At 35.0% G+C, this 21,797-nt stretch overlaps 1 protein-coding gene across 1 annotated transcript in view; it reads left to right on the top strand.

Annotated features, from left to right (window-relative positions):
- The window catches only part of GRID2 (glutamate ionotropic receptor delta type subunit 2), a 2,072,895-nt gene that overhangs the window by 1,494,633 nt on the left and 556,465 nt on the right, over positions 1-21,797 (top strand). The window contains exon 11 of the mRNA XM_053700169.1: positions 898-1,095. Coding sequence (XP_053556144.1) covers positions 898-1,095 — 198 coding nt within the window. The remainder of the gene's footprint in view (positions 1-897; positions 1,096-21,797) is intronic.

Here is a 21,797-nt window from a genome sequence, read left to right on the forward strand (position 1 = left end):
TATGCCTTCCACATTGTTAATTAGTAGATGTGGGTTTCGTTTTGTTTCGTTCCGAATCAAAATTCAGACAAATTTGTCAAATTCGGAACTTCGGATCGATTCGAATTTATGAATTACCCTAGCAACGAAACTAAACTAATCCAAATGCATTTGTAACGAATAAATCTGAATTAGTTCGGATTTATTCGTTACATTCGAATGGCCATGGACTAATCACAATTACACTAGTATTGTACAGTATAGTAGGTTATATCACTCTGCTAGCTCTGTGCAGGCCACATTATCTAGCTGGTACCTGTGAGGTTGGTACTTAGGTGGGATGTGCTGTGTTTTACACTAGTATTATGTACTGTATTTTAGATTATATACCTCTGCTAGCTCTGTGCATATTGTGTAGCTGGTACCTGTGAAGTTGGTACTTCTGTTGATTCAGATGGGTTACACCTAATATACAGTACATAATACTAGTCTAATACACAGCACATCCCAACTAACACGTACCGAACTTCTGAATTTATGAATCGAATCCGAACCGAATACATCCGAATTTATTTAAATCCGAATGAATCCGAAATTAATACAATCTAATGTATCCAAATTCTAATCGATCCAAAAACGAAGTTGGAAAAAATCTGAATTGGTCCGAAATTAACCGAAACAAATGTTTCCGCCGTGCACGTCTATTAATTAGATTGTAGGCACTTTGGGGCAGCAACTCAACATCTATTATTTTCTTTTTGTTTTCTCAAAGTTGATATTTGTTTACTTTCTTATTTGTACTGGTCAGTATTGTAAAATGCTAAATACATGAAGAGAATCATACAAATAAACCTGGATTCATACGCACATACTTGTCTAACATTAGTAATACAATTTTCTCTGTTCTGTTTTTTGTAGGAAGACCCTTTTGTGATGGTCTCAGAAAATGTGTTGGGGAAACCAAAGAAATACCAAGGCTTCTCTATTGACATCCTTGAGGCCTTATCGACTTATTTGGGCTTTAAATATGAAATATACATTGCACCAGATCATAAATATGGAAGCCTTCAGGAGAATGGCTCTTGGAATGGGATAATAGGTGAACTACTTTTAAAGGTAAGTTTACATTATAAGTTCTTCAAAACCGTAAAGAAAATATTATTATTTTATTGTTATAGAAGTTGTTTGTATTACATCATAGCATTTATTAGTGCACTCAGGATGAGCATCTGTGAGTCCTGAACTGAACAACAGCTTACAAGTTAAACTACAGTAACATTCTGATTTCAATCCTAATATGTTTTGGTGTTTTCATACATTAGAGTAAAGCAACTAAATAAATCTGGGTCTCATGTAGCACCTAATATTTATGAGCTTAAGCTACAAGAAATAGACTACATATTGCCCAAGGTCACAGTTTCATTTTTAAGCAACAGGCAGATGTGATTAAAGAATGCAATATTCAAAGACACTGAGAAGTGAACAGTGTTGACAAATGTGATCAGAAAATTGGAAGGTCACAAAACATATTTTCTGAGTTAATGCTGTCCTTGAAAATTTATAAATCAATATGGGCCAAACCTGTACATACTATATCTGCATTGATTCTGTGAACATGAGAAATATGATTGACCATACGCACTTGAAATTTAAAACATGATTTTAGAAAATTTGGCTATATGCTTTACAAACACATAATATATTTATGGAATTCATAACTAGGAGATTTATTTTAAGCTATTTTTTTATCTGAACAGAACCTATGTTTTAGTGAAATGAGGCATCATTTACTACTTTTAAGGGAAAGTAATAATATCAAATATGTTCACTGTGTTATACTCATTACTGATGTGTACAGTAAGATATGATAATTTATTACACGTCTGCCACACTACTAGCATGCTAATATTCTGTTATATTATATTTTTACTTTTGAATTTTTGCAACTTTATTTATACAATGGCTGTCAAAAGACAAAATAAAAAAAAATGTGTATGTTCTTTTTCATACAAATTCTAAAAGGAAAAACAATACACTGCATTACAGTTTCCAACCATAAAATAATTTATACCTATTATCACAATGTTAGGGAACCTAAACATCAAGAACAGAAGATGAACTTGTAAAGTTTTACCCTCTAACTCACTGTTGGATTTTACAGGAGTCTTAACAGTTATACATGTTATTTTAGAAACTATTGCTAATATATTTTAAGATGTTCTGCATTTTGTAGTATTTACTAATGTCAGATGTACAAATAATTGTTGCCACTAAAGTGAAATGTACATGGAATTAAGTACAAATAGATAAAGTTAACCTTAGAGCACCATCAATTTAAATAATGTGCCAATTGTGTGTCTCCAATCAACTGTGGCATTAATGCTGATATCTACTTTACAGTACATATCTACTCTACAGTACATATCTGAAATCTGAAAATTCTATTCATTTAAGCAGATAATTATAAGAACAACTATCCAGCAATCAATTAACTGAAAAGCTTATAGAATCTAGCAAGTTCTGTGCTGTTGCCTGAATTGAATTGTCATCTACAGTCTTGTATTACACATGATAGGTGACACAGCTATTGAACATTAATATGTACCTGTCCAACCTGTAATGATAAGAACACACTCAGAACAGCGTGTTTAACTCTAAGAACGTTTCTGCTGCATATGAAAAGGGTTATCATAAGTTTTGGAGAAGAAAATAAGTTATTGGTAAATAAGATAAGTGATTTGATTCTGATATATTCTTGCCTTTTTTATTTAAAGGAACAGTATACACCTTATATTTACAAAAAAAAAAACACTTTTAAACACATTAACATCTTATTTGCTGTTTTTGTCAGTAGCCAAACTCTGCTCATCAGTTGCCTTATTTGGAGCAGCCCACCTGAGCTTGAATCTGCAGACAACGAGGCTAGTCACATTCATAATGCTATTGTTATGTTATTGTTATCAATTAAAGCCAATTAGAGGAATATATGTAGCAGGGTTAGCCTTTAGAAGTTAACAGGGTAGGGATTTTTGTTACAAATATGCATTCATGATGAAAATTGGCTTTTCATTTTCATTGTAATTAAAAATTAAAATAAAAAAATACTGATGAAAATTGTCAGTATTTATTTGTTTCCTTTGATTTTTTTAATGGGTTAATAGTTACCTGAAGTGCGCACTAACCCAATCCTCTTCTTGCCAGAGCCCTGTTGTGCTAACAGGAAGCTAGAGGGCTTGGCTCCCAGGATCTACACTAAAGTGAGTCCAGCCAGTCTCCTGATTGGGGGTCAGATTATGAGTGAAGCGCCATCTTAATGTGTGCCCAGGCAAATTTGCCCATTAACGGCGTAAATTAAATAACCATCAATTACGGGGGGCAGAGCCAACAGCCGAGGCAGGTAGATGCATAACTACTGAGCTCCTAGGCCTTGCTTCACAAGCTGCTTACAAACTGCCTATTTTCAGCAAAATTTCAAGCTGCCTCTATAGGTGGACTACCACTATCCACCCTGTAACTAAAAGATTGTTGGTCTGAAAAGAATCATGCAGCGGCAACGATGTTTCATACCCCTTCATGGAGAGAGCCGTTACAATGGGAGTAATAAAATCAGTAGACCCTCCACCACTACTACTAGCTCAAAATCCTGTAATACAAATTCTACAGCCGTTCTCATATCGGAGGAGAAACCTGAAGTACTACTCGCCTTGCTACAAGATCTTGATACACAGATGACCAACTGCTTTTCTGACTTATCAGATTCCTTGCAACTATCACTGAGTGGAGCGGCCACCAACGCAATCGCTAACAATGACCTTAGAGATACGCAGCTAGAATCACTCCTAGAATGTCTGCCGATGATGCTGCAACAGCAGCAACAGCAACCTTTAATTCCTACCATCAATAACCATGACACTGATGTCCCTTCGCAAAGCTGATTTGACCCGCTCCTTAATGATCTTGAGCCAATAACGCTGCATATCGCAGCCTTGCCGGAACAGACTTCGCAAAACACAGAGTCCCGTCAGCTATCTAAGCTTGGACCTTGCCCTACAGCGCCTGAGATGCATCGCTTGCTCCCTGACAGCGGAGAGCTGATCAACTGGCTCGAAGGTTATTTGGATCCTGTTCTGGATTTTGTCGCATTTATGGAGCTGGCTGTGGATGCCCCGAGTTCTTCCACTCAGTTAGTGTAGTAGCGGGGCAGACACCTGATTGCTCCTATAACTGCCCAGTTCTAGCGACTCCACGTCTCAAACCAGTTGTCAGGAGAGTTACTTATCTTTTTGGAAGAGTGCCTTCTTTTTCGCTGAAAGTCATGAGGTATTGCACCAGACTGGGTGACATCTTTAGCCCTGCAGACAGTGTAATATATATTTTCAGCAGGATGTTATCTCCCGCATCTTGGAACAAGCTGGACAGACATGGCGTGGGTTAGCTGAAGTTTCACTCGCTATACTATTGAGGACAGCTTGATTCCCTCCAGTTCTTAAGCCCCTAGGACACTATTTGTCTATGTTATGTTATGTGATCCTAGTCGAACTTAATATTTTATAGTTAAGTACTACTATTTGTTGTATGGTAGTTTCTATATATTTTCCTTTCATGCTATAAGTTAAACTTAGTGCTATCAACGTTCCCGTGTAATGTTTTGTGATGTGGGCTTGCCTCATATAATTACACTGTTTATATGTCTTATACATTTTGAGACGCCATTGCTCCTTTTATGTTTTATTCAAGTATGCTGGACAACACTTTACAGTTTTTTTTTTTTTTTATCTGTTGTTATATTTTAGTCAGTTTGACACCACGCACTGTACTAGCCTACTTTAGAGCTTAGAATGTGTTGTTGATATGTATAAATCCTTAAACATCGGTTATATAGCTATCATATTTTACCCATACTTGTATTCTCAGGAAACCTTCTTGTAATGCCATATTGTAAATCTCATCAGCTTCTATTACTATTAATGTGTGAGATGTGTATACAGGTGCTTAGTCTTGTGTAACTAGTTCACCCTAACACCTTAGCATAAAAGTCATACCAATCAAAATACCTATGTTCCTAATATAAGCAACTTCCTCATAGACTAGGGATGAGTAACCCTTACATACTTTTACTATAGCACTTGCCAGTGCTAGTTCTGCTAATGACATAACAATTTTTTTAAGCTACCCTATCGTGCAAGTCTTACATTTTTTGTAGCATAGATTTTATTAAGCTTCGGCACCTTTTTCTCTACTTATTTTTCTTAAAAGTATATTATAACATTTATCCTTTGCACACCCCCCAAGCCATCTTTCGTCAATTTTAAACATGGCTACCAATCTCCTCCTAGTACTGAAAACATAGCATAATACCTGCCCTACTCTATATGTTTAATTTTTAAGCGTGCTCCAGATTTCTTTTAGTGTTTTATTATATGTCCCTACCAGACACCAATCCATACATATGATAATTACCCTCTAAGGACCCACACCTTTTTTCTTTTTCTTTTTTTTTAATTTGATTATTATGCCCCTATTTATCTTACACCACCAATTGTCCTAGGATCTTTACTGACATTGTGTATTCCAACTAACTCTCTAATACCAATCTTAGAGGTCCCGCTACACCCCTTATGCCGTCCTTATATATGTATATTTGGCTCCGCCCCTCCATCCTTTCCCCCATTTGAATAGTGGTGCTTACCCGCTGAGATTCACCCCCCATAACACACCCATTCCTTTACTTTTTGAAGCTCATAAAGAGCTACCTATCTGACCAACATCCACCTCTTATATTCATAGACCATTTGGCCTAACAGTGAGTTCCCAACAGGTTAGTCGCTTATACTACTCTATTATAAAATTGAGGTTACATCAGCCTACCTGCTGTATATTTCATAACTGTTGAAATACGCTTCTAAATTGTATCTGTATTTTTTATGTAATCAAAAGGCGATCTATGTTTTCTGTTTGTTGTGCAAAACCTCAATAAAAAAAAATATTTAAAAAAAAAAAAAAACAGCAAGTGGTTACAAGTGGCTGGTTAATATGACCGCGACCTCTGGTTAAAAATAAAATGTTGCCCCAATTGCCCCCCAAAATAAAGTTCATTATTATAAAAGAAATATATGAGCATCTTTATTATTTTTTTTTTAAAATTGCATGAAACAGATATAAGGGATTAAAGTGATGGGATGTGGGGTGTTAGAAAAAAACAGCACCTAAAGTGCCTTTACATGAAGGTCATTGGGGACGGTCTTTTCACCATAAATATATATGTATATAAGCATAAACATATATATTTATTGCTGCCCAAGGGTGCACAATTTATTAAACAATATGTATTTAATACAATTACTATTGATGTGATGTTGGTAAAACATTATAGTCTAAATTACAAGTGGAGAGCAAAAATATTACAGCTATTGTGCATTAACAATACATCACTTGTCAGCAATCAATAGCGATTCATATTAGAAATCTAAACGTGTATGTCATATAGTGCAAGTGCTCTAAGTAAATCCCTCACAATATAGAATTCTATAGGGGCATGCAGTAAAATTCATGTTGGATATTATTTGAGTGGTAAGCCTACGGCGCAATAAGCCACGGGTGCACTAAGCCGATGGTGCACAAGTAGTGGAGTTATTTTTCAAGTTCTGTACTATACTATTAATAATACTAGTTTGCTTCAAAAAGTAAATTTTTTTAGTTATTTTGTATTGTGCTGGGGCTTAATACTTGACTCAATTGTAATAGGAGCGCAATGAGCTCACTAATAACGCTTTTTGCCCTACCATTTAAAAGTATAGGGTGCCATAAAAAAGCTTTGGCCAATTTAAAACTCTTTGGTTAAAATGTTTAACAGTTCACATCTAATAATTTTTCTACAAAAATCAACATTAAGAAGTTTTGTAGATAAATAATTTGATAAGCGTTTCTAAAGCATTGTGGTCAACCCCAAGTTGAAAAATTGTAATAATAAAAACATTGCCACAGCCCTGAATTATTTTCTAAATTTTTTAAAAATATTCTTCACATTGGGCTCCATGTACTAAGAATCATAAGGTGCTTTGGAGCCCTCGCACATGCTAACCTCCTTCCAACTATGTAAAAAGCAGCGGTCATCCACCTCTGAGTTGATGGAAAGAAATCACCCTGAACTTGCTCACTTGGGGTGATTGACAGACCCTTCTCTTGTGTGATTGGTCATGTAAGGGAAGGGGGTAGCATTATATGCTCACTTGAGCATGCAATGATACATATGGGCAGAGGATCAACAGGGTTATTGAGAACATTGTCCCCCGCACTTTAATACATGTGGTCCATGGTGTCTAGTCTATTAATAGCTTGACCGAAAAAATAGAAATAACTGGTTATAGAAAAAGATTATATTATAAATACTAGATACCAAACAATTGAAAGATTTCCGTTTTATCAGGAAGGTGAAATTATTGTTAATTATATTTCTCAATTTACTATCATAAACCAAGAGATTTGAATCTGAGCCAGTTATAACTAAAAAATAAAAAGGTTATTAAAAACAGGGATATAAAAAAAGAAAGAAATTAATTTGGAATATAAAAGCATGGCAATCTAGTAAGTTTGACACCCATTAACATTATGGGGTTACAGCTGTTGTATGGTATTCATGTTAATGAAAGGCATGAATATGTAGTAGGTATTATACATTGATTTAAGTATATTGTTTTACTAATTATAGAGCATACATTCTTTACAACTACAAATTTGCAGCTGTAAAGAAAACATGATTAATTGTTACTAAAAATACAGAATGGTTATTTAAAGGTTAAGAAAAAAGTATCCATAAACAAACATTATTTTAGTATATCTATAGAGAGCTGGGGAATTATCACTATAGTTTGCTATTTACTGAAAAAAAGGTATTGTTAAAAGGATACTAAACCCAAATCTTTTCTTTTATGATTCAGACAGAACATGCAATTTTAACCAATTATCATTTTTTTCTTCGTTCTCTTGCTATCTTTATATTTGAAAAAGCATAAATATAAGGTTAGGAGCCGGCCCATTTTTGGTTCAGTACCTGGGCAACGATTGCTGATTGGTGACTTAATTTAGCTACCAATCAGCAAGCGCAACTCAGGTGCTGAACCAAAAATGAGCTGACTCTTAAGTTTACATTCCTGCTTTCTCAAATAAAGATACCAAAAGAACAAAGAAAAATTAATAATAGGAGTAAATTAGAAAGTTGCTTAAAATCGCATGCTCTATCTGAATCATTAAGGAAAAAAAATGGATTTAGTATCCCTTTAAGGAAAGCAAACTTTACTAGTTCATTTAATGTGAAAGGTTAAAAAAAAGTTAAAATTCTTACTCGAATCCTGCAATTGTGTGTGACTTTCAGCACTATGTATAGATATTAAACATAGAAATACAGATTCTTTACAGCAAAGCCTGAAGAAATTATTATTTTCAATATTTCTATTTGACATATGAATAGCGTAATTCTGGCAGCCATGAGTTATATCAGTTGTATGATAAAATGGTATTTCAGAATTTATCCGCACTTGTCCTTTTATATACAAAAAAAAACAAAAACAAAATTGCACTTTAAACCATAGTAAATCCTACATAAAAAGTGAACTTTCAAGAATAAAAAAATATTTATCTTCCAATAGTTGGAGTTGTCTTCAATGTTTGCTTTAAAGGGACATGAAACCCACATTTTTTCTTTCATGATTTAGAAAGAGAATGCAATTTTAAACATCTTTCTAATTTACTTCTATTATCTCATTTGTTTTATTCTCTTGATATTCTTTGCTGAATAGCATATCCAGATATGCTCAGTAGCTGCTGATTGGTTGCTGCACATAGAAGCCTCGTGTGACTGGCTCACCCATGTGCATTGTTTTTTCTTCAACTAAGGATATCTAAAAAATGAAGCAAAATAAATAATAGAAGTAAATTGTAATGTTGTTTAAATTTGTATTCTCTTTCTGAATCATGAAAGAAAGATTTTGGGTTTAGTGGCCCTTTAACCTCTTCCATGTGGAGAATAACACTGTGTTGCCCTGCTACGTGTGATGTACACTATGTCATCTTCTTGTGCAAAACATGTTTATTCTTTGTCTAGTATCATAATAGAATACATCTAACAGCTGTTGTGCTTGATGATGTCTTATGCATTAAAGGGACACTGAACCCAAATTTTTTCTTTCGTGATTCAGATAGAGCATGAGATTTTAAGCAACTTTCTAATTTACTCCTATTATCAAATTTTCTTTATTCTCTTGGTATCTTTATTTGAAATGCAATAAAGTAAGTTTAGATGCCGGCCCATTTTTGGTGAACCTGGGTTGTCCTTGCTGATTGGTGGATTAAAAAAAGTTTAGATGCCTTCTTTTTCAAATAAAGATAGCAAGAGAACGAAGAAAAATTGATAATAGGAGTAAATCAGAAAGTTGCTTAAAATTGCATTCTCTACCTGAATCACGAAAGAAAAAATTTGGGTTCAGTGTCCCTTTAAGGAAGTACCCACCAGCACAGACACTACCTCATTACTTCTGCTTTTTGTTTTGAGTGATTCCTTGCACTTCCAGGTTATATAGGGGTGGAGGAAATAGGCGTTCTGTTATTGTCCCCCTCATCTAGAGTAAAACACTTCTGGTGACTGGTGCTGCATGTGATTAGCTTTTAAGACATTGAACTAATTGCTAGTGTCACTTTTAAAAAGCGAACTCTAAAAACAAAGCTGCCTAGTGGTATAAACCTATCAGGGATTATTAGCCCAAAAGTTTTTATTGAGAGAACATCAACATGTTGAAGCCATCAGGATGTCTCCTATACAACATTGAGGTATTAAAATCATTACAGAAAGAAACATGAAACACCAACTACTATACATCTTTATATTTGGCTCCCGTAATTTGTCTAGATTTAATAAACTAATGAAAGTAATCTCTTGCTGAAAAATGCAACTTCCTTAATATTGCACCCCTGAGCACATACGTTCTGCTCCATTGTATTTATTGAAGCTACATTTTTCTTGCAACTGATCACCTCTTTAGGTTTCCAGGTGAGTCTGCAGTTAAAAATGAAGAAGCACTGGTATTATGACTGTTACTTCTAAACATGTCCACAACCTCATGGCTAGATTTAGAATTGGGCGGTAGCCGTCAAAAACAGCGTTAGAGGCTCCTAACGCTGGTTTTTACCGCCCTCTGGTATTTGGAGTCAGTCAGGAAAGGGTCTAACGCTCACTTTACAGCCGCGACTTTTCTATACCGCAGATCCCCCTACGCCATTTGCGTATCCTATCTTTTCAATGGGATCTTTCTAACGCCGGTATTTAGAGTCGTGGCTGAAGTGAGTGTTAGAAATCTAAAGACAAAACTCCAGCTGCAGAAAAAAAACAGGAGTTAAGAGCTTTCTGGGCTAACGCCGGTTTATAAAGCTCTTAACTACTGTGCTCTAAAGCACACTAACACCCATAAACTACCTATGTACCCCTAAACCGAGGTCCCCCCACATCGCTGCCACTCTATTAAATTTTTTAACCCCTAATCTGCCGCTCCGTACACCGCCGCCAGCTACGTTATCCCTATGTACCCCTAATCTGCTGCCCCTAATACCGCTGACACAAATATTATATTTATTAACCCCTAATCTGCTCCCCCCCAATGTCGCCGCCACCTACCTACACTTATTAACCCCTAATCTGCCGAGCGGACCGCACCGCTACTATAATAAAGTTATTAACCCCTAATCCGCCTCACTCCCGCCTCAATAACCCTATAATAAATAGTATTAACCCCTAATCTGCCCTCCTCAACATCGCCGACACCTAACTTCAAGCATTAACCCCTAATCTGCCGATCGGAGCTCACCGCTACTCTAATAAATTTTTTAACCCCTAAAGCTAATTCTAACCCTAACCCTAACACCCCCCTAAGTTAAATATAATTTTTATCTAACGAAATAAATTAACTCTTATTAAATAAATTATTCCTATTTAAAGCTAAATACTTACCTATAAAATAAATCCTAATATAGCTACAATATAAATTAAAATTATATTGTATCTATTTTAGGATTAATATTTATTTTACAGGCAACTTTGTAATTATTTTAACCAGGTACAATAGCTATTAAATAGTTAATAACTATTTAATAGTTACCTAGTTAAAATAATTACAAAATTACCTGTAAAATAAATCCTAACCTAAGTTACAATTAAACCTAACACTACACTATCAATAAATAAATTAAATAAAATACCTACAATTACCTACAATTAAACCTAACACTACACGATCAATAAATTAATTAAATACAATACCTACAAATAAATACATTTAAATAAACTAACTAAAGTACAAAAAATAAAAAAATATTTACAAACATTAGAAAAATATTACAACAATTTTAAACTAATTACACCTACTCTAAGCCCTTAAAAGGACCTTGGGTTAGATTAGTGGTATGTGGGTGGTGGGTTGTAATGTTGCGGTGGGTTGTATTTTTCTTTTACAGGCAAAAGAGCTGAATTCTTTGGGGCATGCCCCACAAAAGGTCCTTTTAAGGGCTGGTAAGGTAAAAGAGCTTTGAACTTTTTTAATTTAGAATAGGGTAGGGCATTTTTTTATTTAGGGGGCTTAGAGTAGGTGTAATTAGTTTAAAATTGTTGTAATATTTTTCTAATGTTTGTAAATATTTTTTTATTTTTTGTATCTTAGTTTTTTTTTATTTTTTGCACTTTAGTTAGTTTATTTAAATGTATTTATTTGTAGGTATTGTATTTAATTAATTTATTAATAGTGTAGTGTTAGGTTTAATTGTAGGTAATTCTAGGTATTTTATTTAATTTATTTATTGATAGTGTAGTGTTAGGTTTAATTGTAACTTAGGTTAGGATTTATATTACAGGTAATTTTGTAATTATTTTAACTAGGTAACTATTAAATAGTTATTAACTATTTAATAGCTATTGTACCTGGTTAAAATAATTACAAAGTTACCTGTAAAATAAATATAAATCCTAAAATAGCTACAATATAATTATAATTTATATTGTAGCTATATTAGGGTTTATTTTACAGGTAAGTATTTAGCTTTAAATAGGAATAATTTATTTAATAATAGTTAATTTATTTAGTTAGATTTTATCCGGTCGGCAGATTAGGGGTTAATGCTTGAAGTTAGGTGTCGGCGATGTTAGGGAGGGCAGATTAGGGGTTAATACTATTTATTATAGGGTTATTGAGGCGGGAGTGAGGCGGATTAGGGGTTAATAACTTTATTATAATAGCGGCGCGGTCCGGTCGGCAGATTAGGGGTTAATAAGTGTAGGCAGGTGGAGGCGACGTTGAGGGGGGCAGATTAGGGGTTAATAAATATAATATAGGGGTCGGCGGTGTTAGGGGCAGCAGATTAGGGGTACATAGCTATAATGTAGCTTGCAGTGGTGTACGGAGCGGCAGATTAGGGGTTAATAATAAAATGCAGGGGTCAGCGATAACGGGGGCAGCAGATTAGGGGTTAATAATTGTAAGGTTAGGGGTGTTAAGACTCGGGGGTTCATGTTAGGGTGTTAGGTGCAGACTTAGGAAGTGTTTCCGCATAGGAAACAATGGGGCTGCGTTAGGAGCTGAACGCTGCTTTTTTGCAGGTGTTAGGTTTTTTTTTCAGCTCAAACAGCCCCATTGTTTTCTATGGGGGAATCGTGCACAAGCAAGTTTTTGAAGCTGGCCGCGTCCGTAAGCACCGCTCGTATCGAGAGTTGCAGTGGCGTTAAATATGCTCTACGCTCCCTTTTTTGGAGCCTAACGCAGCCATTCTGTGAACTCTAAATACCAGCGGTATTTAAAAGGTGCAGGGGAAAAAAAGCACGCATAGCTAACGCACCACTTTGGCCGCAGAACTCTAAATCTAGCCGTTACTTTCTGGCAGCTGAAAAACATGTACACGTGTTCCCTTTCTGAGAACATTGTTTGCGTGCACTATGATAAATGGGATCATAGAACAAGCTTCAATGTCGAAGGAATAAAAAGAAGGAAAATAAAACTATACCCTCTCTCTATAAACCAGTTCCTTCTAAGATATGCACATAAAAAAAACTTGAAAATAGCAGAAGAAAAATAAGAGGATAAAAAAATTAGCCAGCTTTGAAATAGAGTGTCACAACTCTCAGATGAGAAACTTCACAAGGCAATTGTGTTTTATTAAATTGTGCATGCTGAGTTATAACTAAATTGACAAATCTGGATTACACCTAAAAATGCTCTTTGGCATCTGGGAGATTACAAAACACATTTAAAGGGACAGTCTACTTGACTTGATGATTTTTAATGTTTAAAAAGATAGATAATCCCTTAATTCCCCAATTTTGCATAACCAACAAGATTATTAATATACTTTTTATCTCTGCAATAACCTTGTATTTAAGCCTCTGCAGACTGCCCCCTCATCTCAGTTCTTTTCACAGACTTGCAAAATGCTGACTCAAAAATTACTCCATTGAGCACAATGGTATCTGTATGGTACAACTGATGTAGAGCTGTCTAGCTGTGAAAAGCTAGTAAAATGCACTAAAGTAAGATTAGCATATGAGCCTTCTTAGGTTTAGCCTCTAAACAAGGAATACCAAAAGAACAAAACAAATGTGATGGTAAGTTATTTGGAAAGTTGTTTAAAATGGCATACCCTATCTGAATCATTAAAGTTTAATTTTGACTTGACTGTCCCTTTAATTCTATGCGGCAAGATCACTTCATGGAAGGAATGACCACTGTCAATAAGGTGGAAAAGATAGGTAAAATTTGCCTCAATGTATTTCGAACAAAACCTTGCCTGTACCCTGGCAGTCTAAGTAGCATCCATAAATCTAGTCCAATGACCTAAAAAATCTATGTATTCTACATAATCCTGTAAAATTCTCATTTAAAAAGTAATAAAAAAAAATCGATGTGCCTCAAAAATTCTAAATATGCAGTTTATATAATAATTATTGCTACATGCACAAAATAATCTTTACATTTAGAATTATAACAGTGCAAATTAACATTGTCTTCATGCTCACACTGACCATATCAACTGAGTATATCGGTTATATGCAGTTTATATAATAATAATTAATGCTATAACTTCTAAAGTCAAATATATGCACAAACTAATCTTTAAATTTAGAATCATAACTGTGTGCAAATTAACATTGTTTTCAAGCTCACCCTGATAATATCAACTGAGTGTATCAGTTAGATGATTTATTTAATCACTCATCATTTATTGGTCACTGTTGACATGAGTGGGTCCGTATTACTAGAAAATTGCTAATGTAATAAAGGCCGGTCAGTTTAACCTCAATTGCAGGGAAATTAATGGAAACTCTTTTAAAGGAAAGACTTGTGTCCTACCTACAGACAAACAACTAAGAAGACAAAGGACAGCATGGTTTCACTGCTGGAAGATCGTGCCACACTAATTTAATTGGGGAGAACCGTAGATGTAGCGTATCTAGACATTTGATATTGACGCACACGAGAAACATATTCACTAAGGGCTAGATTGTGAGTGGAGTGGTAATTACAATTTGAAAGTAAATGTTTTTTGCTCACAATGCATGAAAAGAGCAGAAGTTACAATATTGCGAACACGTCCAAGTACTCTACCATAGACTTTAATGGGGAGAGAAAAGTAAAAAAAAAAAATAACACTATACTTGCGCGTTAGCCTGAAATGCCATAAGCCCCCTACTCTAATAACCCCTAACCAGCCGCAAAACCAACTGCAACCCACTATGCTATTAACCCCTTAACCACCATAACCCTCCCCACAAAGTAACCCACTACACTATTAACCCCTAAACCTCCACAAGCCCCACTGCAAAGTAACAAACTACATTGCCATAAGCCCCTACTTTAATAACCCCTAACACACCGCAAAGCCCACCACAATGTAACCCACTAGGCTATTAACCCCTAAACCACTATAACCCCCCACTGCAAAGTAACCCACTACATTAGTGTTTCCCAACCGCGGTCCTCAAGTACCCCCAACAGGCCTGGTTTTCATTATAGCTGAACCAGTGCACAGGTGAAGTAATCGGCTAATCAGTAACCAACCTCCTCTCATCCATCAGATGGTTAATTCACCTGTACTTTGGGAAACACTGCACTACATTATTAACCCCTAAACTTCCACAACCCCACTGCAAAGTAACCCCCTACACTATTAACCGTAAAACTCCACAACCCCCACAGCAAAGTAAACCACTACTCTATTAACCTCTAAACTGCCAACACCCCCACCACAAAGTAACCCCACTATACTATTAACCTCTAAACCGCTACAACCCTCACTGCAAAGTAATCCACTAAAATATTAACCCCTAAACGTTACAACCCTCACTACAAAGTAACCCACTAACATCTAAACCCCCTAACCAGTTAATCCCCTTAACCTAACACCCCCTTAGAGCATGGGTTAGCGCAAAAGCAATAACTGTTCTTTTTTTTTTTTCAGCGTGCCCCATAAAAGCCTAAGATGTTAATGTGGTTTGCGATATCCAAAGTACTAAAGTTAGCACGCCTCTGATAGATAAATAGATAAGATATAGATATATAGGCATAGATATATAGTTTACAAAAAATAGCTATATATACAAAAAAAAAATAATTTAAAAATAAAATAAATGTTGCTTCTATGTGAAGAACATAGGAATGTAAAGTATTCCTAACTCATTTTGAGTTTAGCACGGTTGGTCTTGCGATGTTGGGTTAGCGTGCAAGGGATAACTTTTTTTTTGTTTCGTTTTTAGATCATCCCATTGAAGGGTAGGTGGAGAAGGCATTTACACTTTCACAATATCCATAGTCCTGAAGTTAATGTGCCTGAGTGTTTGTCTTGCATGCTAATTGTTTACTTTCAGCTTGTAATGCGTGCATAAATCCGACCACATTAAACATCACTTTGAAGGAAGTTAGGGTGAGAGTGAGAAAAAATTAGCACGCCACTTGTAATCTAGCCCTACATGTTTTAAATGTTTTAACCCCAGGATAATTTAGAATACATTTTGTTAATACAGCCTATTTGCACCAAGCCATAATACACTGTGTAAATAAAATACTCAGAAGTCATAGATGATTGAATAATGTGGTGTGAACTCAGCGGTAGCAGTTCTAAGTGAGTGCTCTGCAACCCTATTCATAACTGTAGCAACCTCCAAGCTTCAAAGGTTCTATTGCAAGGCAGTGTTTACTTTTTTCATATGTCTAAACTCTCCGCAGACCGAATATTATGGTCTAAAAATACCATTAAAACTGTGAATAATTATAATTGCCCACATTATAAAAATGAGGGTTGTTCTGATACAAAAAAAGAGGACTAAATGTCAAGTCAACAATAATCTCTGAAGAGAATCTGCATGTTTTCCTGGGTACAAGGTGTTGCTGGGAAACAAAAATGACAGTAGAAACTGATACAGTGACTGTCTTTAGTTTGTATTTTTCCTATACAAAATCATCTGTCAATCCAGTTAACCACCTGATATGATTAGGAGATTTTATGCAAATCTTCTAACAAGCTGGACAGCTTTAAATCACTAAATAATTAGCAAAGAAAGTACTGATTTCTGTTGAACGTAAAGCGGCCCCCAGGGCTTCAAATAATCTATTCTGTAAAACACATTCAGTCAAAGTATGCTTAGAAAATAACTCAATGTACACGAGACTATAATAAAAACAGAGAATGGAAAATATAGTATAAATTACCTACAAAATATTGAATATGAGATAAATAATATAGCAGTTAGGTTGCAAGTACTTTGAAAAGTAGGCAAATTAAAAAGTTTGCATAACAAAAATAAATAAATATATATAAATTATAATGTCATGCGTAACGTAACTCTCTGGAATGCTTTTTTTATTCTTCGTTTTTTTTTCTCTGGTCTTTTCTTCTCAGTTCTCCCCAGGGCCGCCATCAGGGGGTGACAGGGGTGACTGCTGTCAGGGGCCCAATGGGCCAGGGGGGGCCCATGAGGCAAGAACTAAAAAAATAAATTAAAAAAAATTAAAAAAAAATTAAATTTTGGCAGCCACCAGTTAGTACTACAGCAGAATGCTAATTGAGCATGGGAAATGTTATTACAAGGAGTAAAGTATTAGCATTTGAGAGGATTTCTGAGTGTGCACTAACTCACTATGCACAGTGTGAGACAGACTTGGCACTTGGTTTGTACAGTGTGTGCCTGAGTCAGACGGCAGATCACTTTCATTTGCAGAGAAGGTAGGACTTACTTAATGAATGTTTTTTATTTATTTGTTAAATTTCAGATTGTAACTTCAATGTGGTAGTAGTTGTATGGTGGGGCCAGGGGTCCATAAAAACACATTTTCTTTTAGCAGCAGTGTATTTATGATTATCTGACAATGCTGTAAAAATTCTATATTTAAAACCATGCAGAAATGTTTCCTCCTCAATACACAAATGGTAGGTGCCCTTTTGGCAGATATGTATATATATATATATATATATATATATATATATATATATATATATTACATTCCAGTTTACTGCCCCTTTATGCAAGGACTTTCCAGATGCAAGGAGGCATTTTATCATTTATATTTTTACATCTGCATAAAATGTTATACTCTCAGACTAAGATTGATCAGTGTTTGAAATGAGACAGGTTAACTTAAAACTGGTCAGTTTACACTACAGCTGACTTAATTTTGAAATACATACCAACAAGCCTAAATCCTGCATTTAGCCAGATCTAATGGTATGAGCACCACAGCTTATAGTTCCACCAAGACCATATAGAGTCCAGCATTTTCAAAATCCATAAGTACAGCTGACAGATGGGAACAGTTGTACACTATATTTGAAGTGGTGCACTTGGTTGGGGAAAATGAGAAAAACAAACATATGTCAACCTTTTAAAAGTACTTTTCTTCATCTAGCAATCTACCCAGATCATTAATGTACAATTTTGAATTCACAGAATTATTTTTGTTTGCACATTTACAAATATGATTCTTTAAAAAGTGATCTCTTAATTGCTGCAATTTTTTTTATCATGCATGTTACACACTGTTGATTTAGGGGATGCAAGGTGCATAAATCTTTCCTCCTGTGAGTGTTTCTGTGGGTGTCTGTGATTATGTCTTTGTGCTTTGGTTTGTGTCTCTATGAGTGTGTATGTATTTTTTTTCTGTGGGTTTCTCTGTGAGGGTGGGTGTGTATGTCTTTGTGCATTTTCTGTGGATGTCTGTGAGGGTGTGTGCATATGTCTTTGAGATTTTTCTATGGGTGTCTCTGTGAGGGTGTGTGTATGTTTGTCTTTGTGTATTTTCTCAGGATGCCTCTTTGAGGGTGGGTGTGGATGTCTGTGTTTTCTGTGGATGTCTCTGTGAGGTTGTGTGTTTTCTGTGGGTGTCTCTGTGATTGTGTGTGTATGTCTTTGTGTGTTTTCTGTGGATTTCTCAGTGAGGGTGTTTGTATGTATGTCTTTGTGTGTTTTATGTGGTTGTCTCTCTGTGTGTGTATGTCTTTGTGTGTTTTCTGTGGGTGTCTCTGTGTGTGTGTATGTCTTTGTGTGTTTTCTGAGGCTATCTATGTTGGTGTTTCCTTGGGTGTATGTGCAAGTTTGTGTGTGTGTGTGTCCATTGTCTGTTCCTTTTTAGGACATTTTGACCTTACTACTGATTATTCACATCTTTCTACTGACTTTGAGCAAACAAGACCTTTCCGGAAGTCACTAATTTACCATTTAACCTTTAAATTATTGTTTAGGCAGTTCAGGGCCCTTCCTTTCAGCTACTGCATGCTGTTGTCATCATTTAGTTGGCAGAACTCCATATTTTGTTTTCTAAATCTCCTTTTTTTTTTTACAAAATTGTAGTTTACCTCATTACTTGTCAGGTCAATGTAAACAAGTGCTGAGTGTCTGTTTGGGTGTCTGTGTCAGAGTGTGTTTCTTTGCGTGTCTGCTAGAGTGTCTATATGTAAATCCTTATGTGTGAGTGTGTGTGTGTGTGTGTGTGTGTGTGTTTCAGTGTATGAGTGTGTCTGTGTTTGTGTATGTTACTACCTTTACAACATTTCCAAGTTTAAATAGACACTTAAGAATAAAGTGCATATACGTTTTAGTCACTTGGTAAAATATTGCACATGTCAAAGGGGGGGGGGGGGGGGGGCTGATCAATGGTTAAGTCAGGGGCCCCAAAATTTCTAGTGGCGGCCCTGGTTCTCCTCCCTCTATAATATATCCCTCTATAATTTATCAGTGTTATTGTGGCAGTAGTTTTGCAGTGATTGTGTCATGTTTTGCACGTGGGAAGCATAAAATCTAGCCCCTAATGTTTCTTAATTGAAGTGGAATTTCTATATTTCTTGACGCTAGTGAAATAATGAATATTTAAAATTTATTGATGTAGCAAATGATACGTGTATCTATATACATACACAGAATAACCCATTGGAAGGTGCTAATTTATCTGCTTATGGTTGGCCATTATGGACTGATGATCAAAAACTCAACTGCATAGGCACAAATCTCACTTATTTTTTCTAAGCATTATATTGTATATGTGCAGAACCTGCATAGTGAAATTAACAGCTCTCAAACTAAAATGTGCCTTTATACAATTCTTTGAGAGAGCTCACACTACTTATGAGCCCTCTTGCATAGTCTCACCAGAGTAGAGAGCTTTAGATCATCAGGCCCCATAAGAGCTATGTAACAGATCTCAATATATTACAAATGAATATAAAATGTTGGCTGCCATGCTTAAACCAAGTCAAATAAAAATAAAAAATAGTGGTTTTGCAATACCAATACTTGGAGGTGATCACTCAAAAAATATATGTAAAATAAAAATGGTCAGGCAGCCAACTTTGCAATTATTGGACCACTTGAGATGGATTGACTCCCATATGAATATATACAGAAATATATATATATATATATATATATATATATATACCGGTATATATATATATATATATATATATATATATATATATATATATATATATATATATATATATATATATATATACTGTATATATATGTATAAACAAATAAAGAAACTTTTTTTTCTATGTGAAGAACATAGGAATTTCAAATATTTGATTTGAAACACATTAAAACACATTAAAAACTAATATTAATTATATTACATGGAAGGGCTTAAATGTGTGTGTGTATATATCTATATCTATATCTATATATATATATATATATATATATATATATATATATATATATATATATATATATATATATATATATATATATGTATATATATATATATGTGTGTGTATATGTGTATTTATGTGTTTATATGTGTATATATGTATGTAGGTAGCTGTGTTTACCTACATATTTACACCATAAACACATAAATACACATTTTATACAAATATATACACATATATAGACGTAACCATTTAAAATATTTGTAGAATTATTAAAGTGCATATATGACAACCATCCGCAGGTTGAGCCATCTTTATACATGCACCACAGGGACACACCTGAACTTTATAGAAAATAGTTTGTGAGCTATTTTAAAAAGGGATCACAGTCAATAGAGAAAGTACAACCATGCACAAAGAATAACACACAATCTAGTATTACAAGATGTTGCCTGAATATTTTTACCTAAGCATTTTATTGTGACTAAAACTTTTTTAACGCACCCTGTACTTTTAAAACTATATATATATATATATATATATATATTCATTCGTTATTATTATTTTTCTTAAAGTAGATATCCCAAGGTATTAATCTAGGCCCATTTTGGCATATTTGATGCCACTATTTGGTTACCTAATACAGGGCTAGATTATGAGTGAAGCGCTAATTACCGCTCCCACTTGCCTGCTAACACCGCTCGACTTCTGCTCTTTGCACAAGTCGGGTAGAGCTCATATTACAAGTAGAAAGTATATATTTACTTGACTCGCGCTAACCTGAATCGCCATAATCCCCCTACTCTAATAACCCCTAACCCGCCATATAGCCCATTGCAAAGTCCACTTTAGACTATTAACCCCTAAACTGCCACCCCAACATCGCAAAGTAACTTTCTACACTACTGATCCCTAAACTGCCACACACCCCTACTGCAAAGTAACCCACTAACATATAAACCCCCTAACCTAACACCCCCTAAGTTACCCCAAAAAAGACTAGCCTTACCTTTAAAAACTTAAAAAAAAAAATACCAGGAAAATTAAAAATAAAATAAATAAATTAAAGGGACATTGAACTCAAAATTAATTTAAAATGATTAGGTATGTGTGTGTAAATATATATATATATATATATATTATATATATATATATATATATATATATATATATATATAATGACGTGCAGTAATTTGGGGCATTTTTTATTTAAAAATCAATTAAAAAAAATAATAATAAAAAAAAAAGAATCCATTTTTTTTCTTATTTTGTTTCCTCTATATTGTGCAATAGAGAGGCATAGGGGTTGACTTGTAGCATGGTTTGCTACCTGTAGCCGATCAGCTGCGCCACCCGGTGGTGGTTTGTGCTGCAGTGTGGCAAAAAACTTAATATAGGAGGCATCACTAATTCAGCCTCTTCGTCAATGAGCGCCGGTCATGTATGTTCTCCTGGTGATTGACAGCACCAGAAGAACATGACCGGCGTTCTTTGACTCCCTGCGCAGTGTGCATGCGCAAACCAATGATCCCGCGATGGTCCGCCACCAGAGAGGGAAGAAGAGCAGAAGAGGCTGTTTTTTTCGTAGCGGAGGACAGCTGCTGCCTACTACTGTCACTTGACTCTTCTACAGTACAGGTAAGTGACACTGA

Source organism: Bombina bombina, chromosome 2 (assembly GCF_027579735.1).
Source record: "Bombina bombina isolate aBomBom1 chromosome 2, aBomBom1.pri, whole genome shotgun sequence".
In the NCBI taxonomy this organism is placed as follows: domain Eukaryota; kingdom Metazoa; phylum Chordata; class Amphibia; order Anura; family Bombinatoridae; genus Bombina; species Bombina bombina.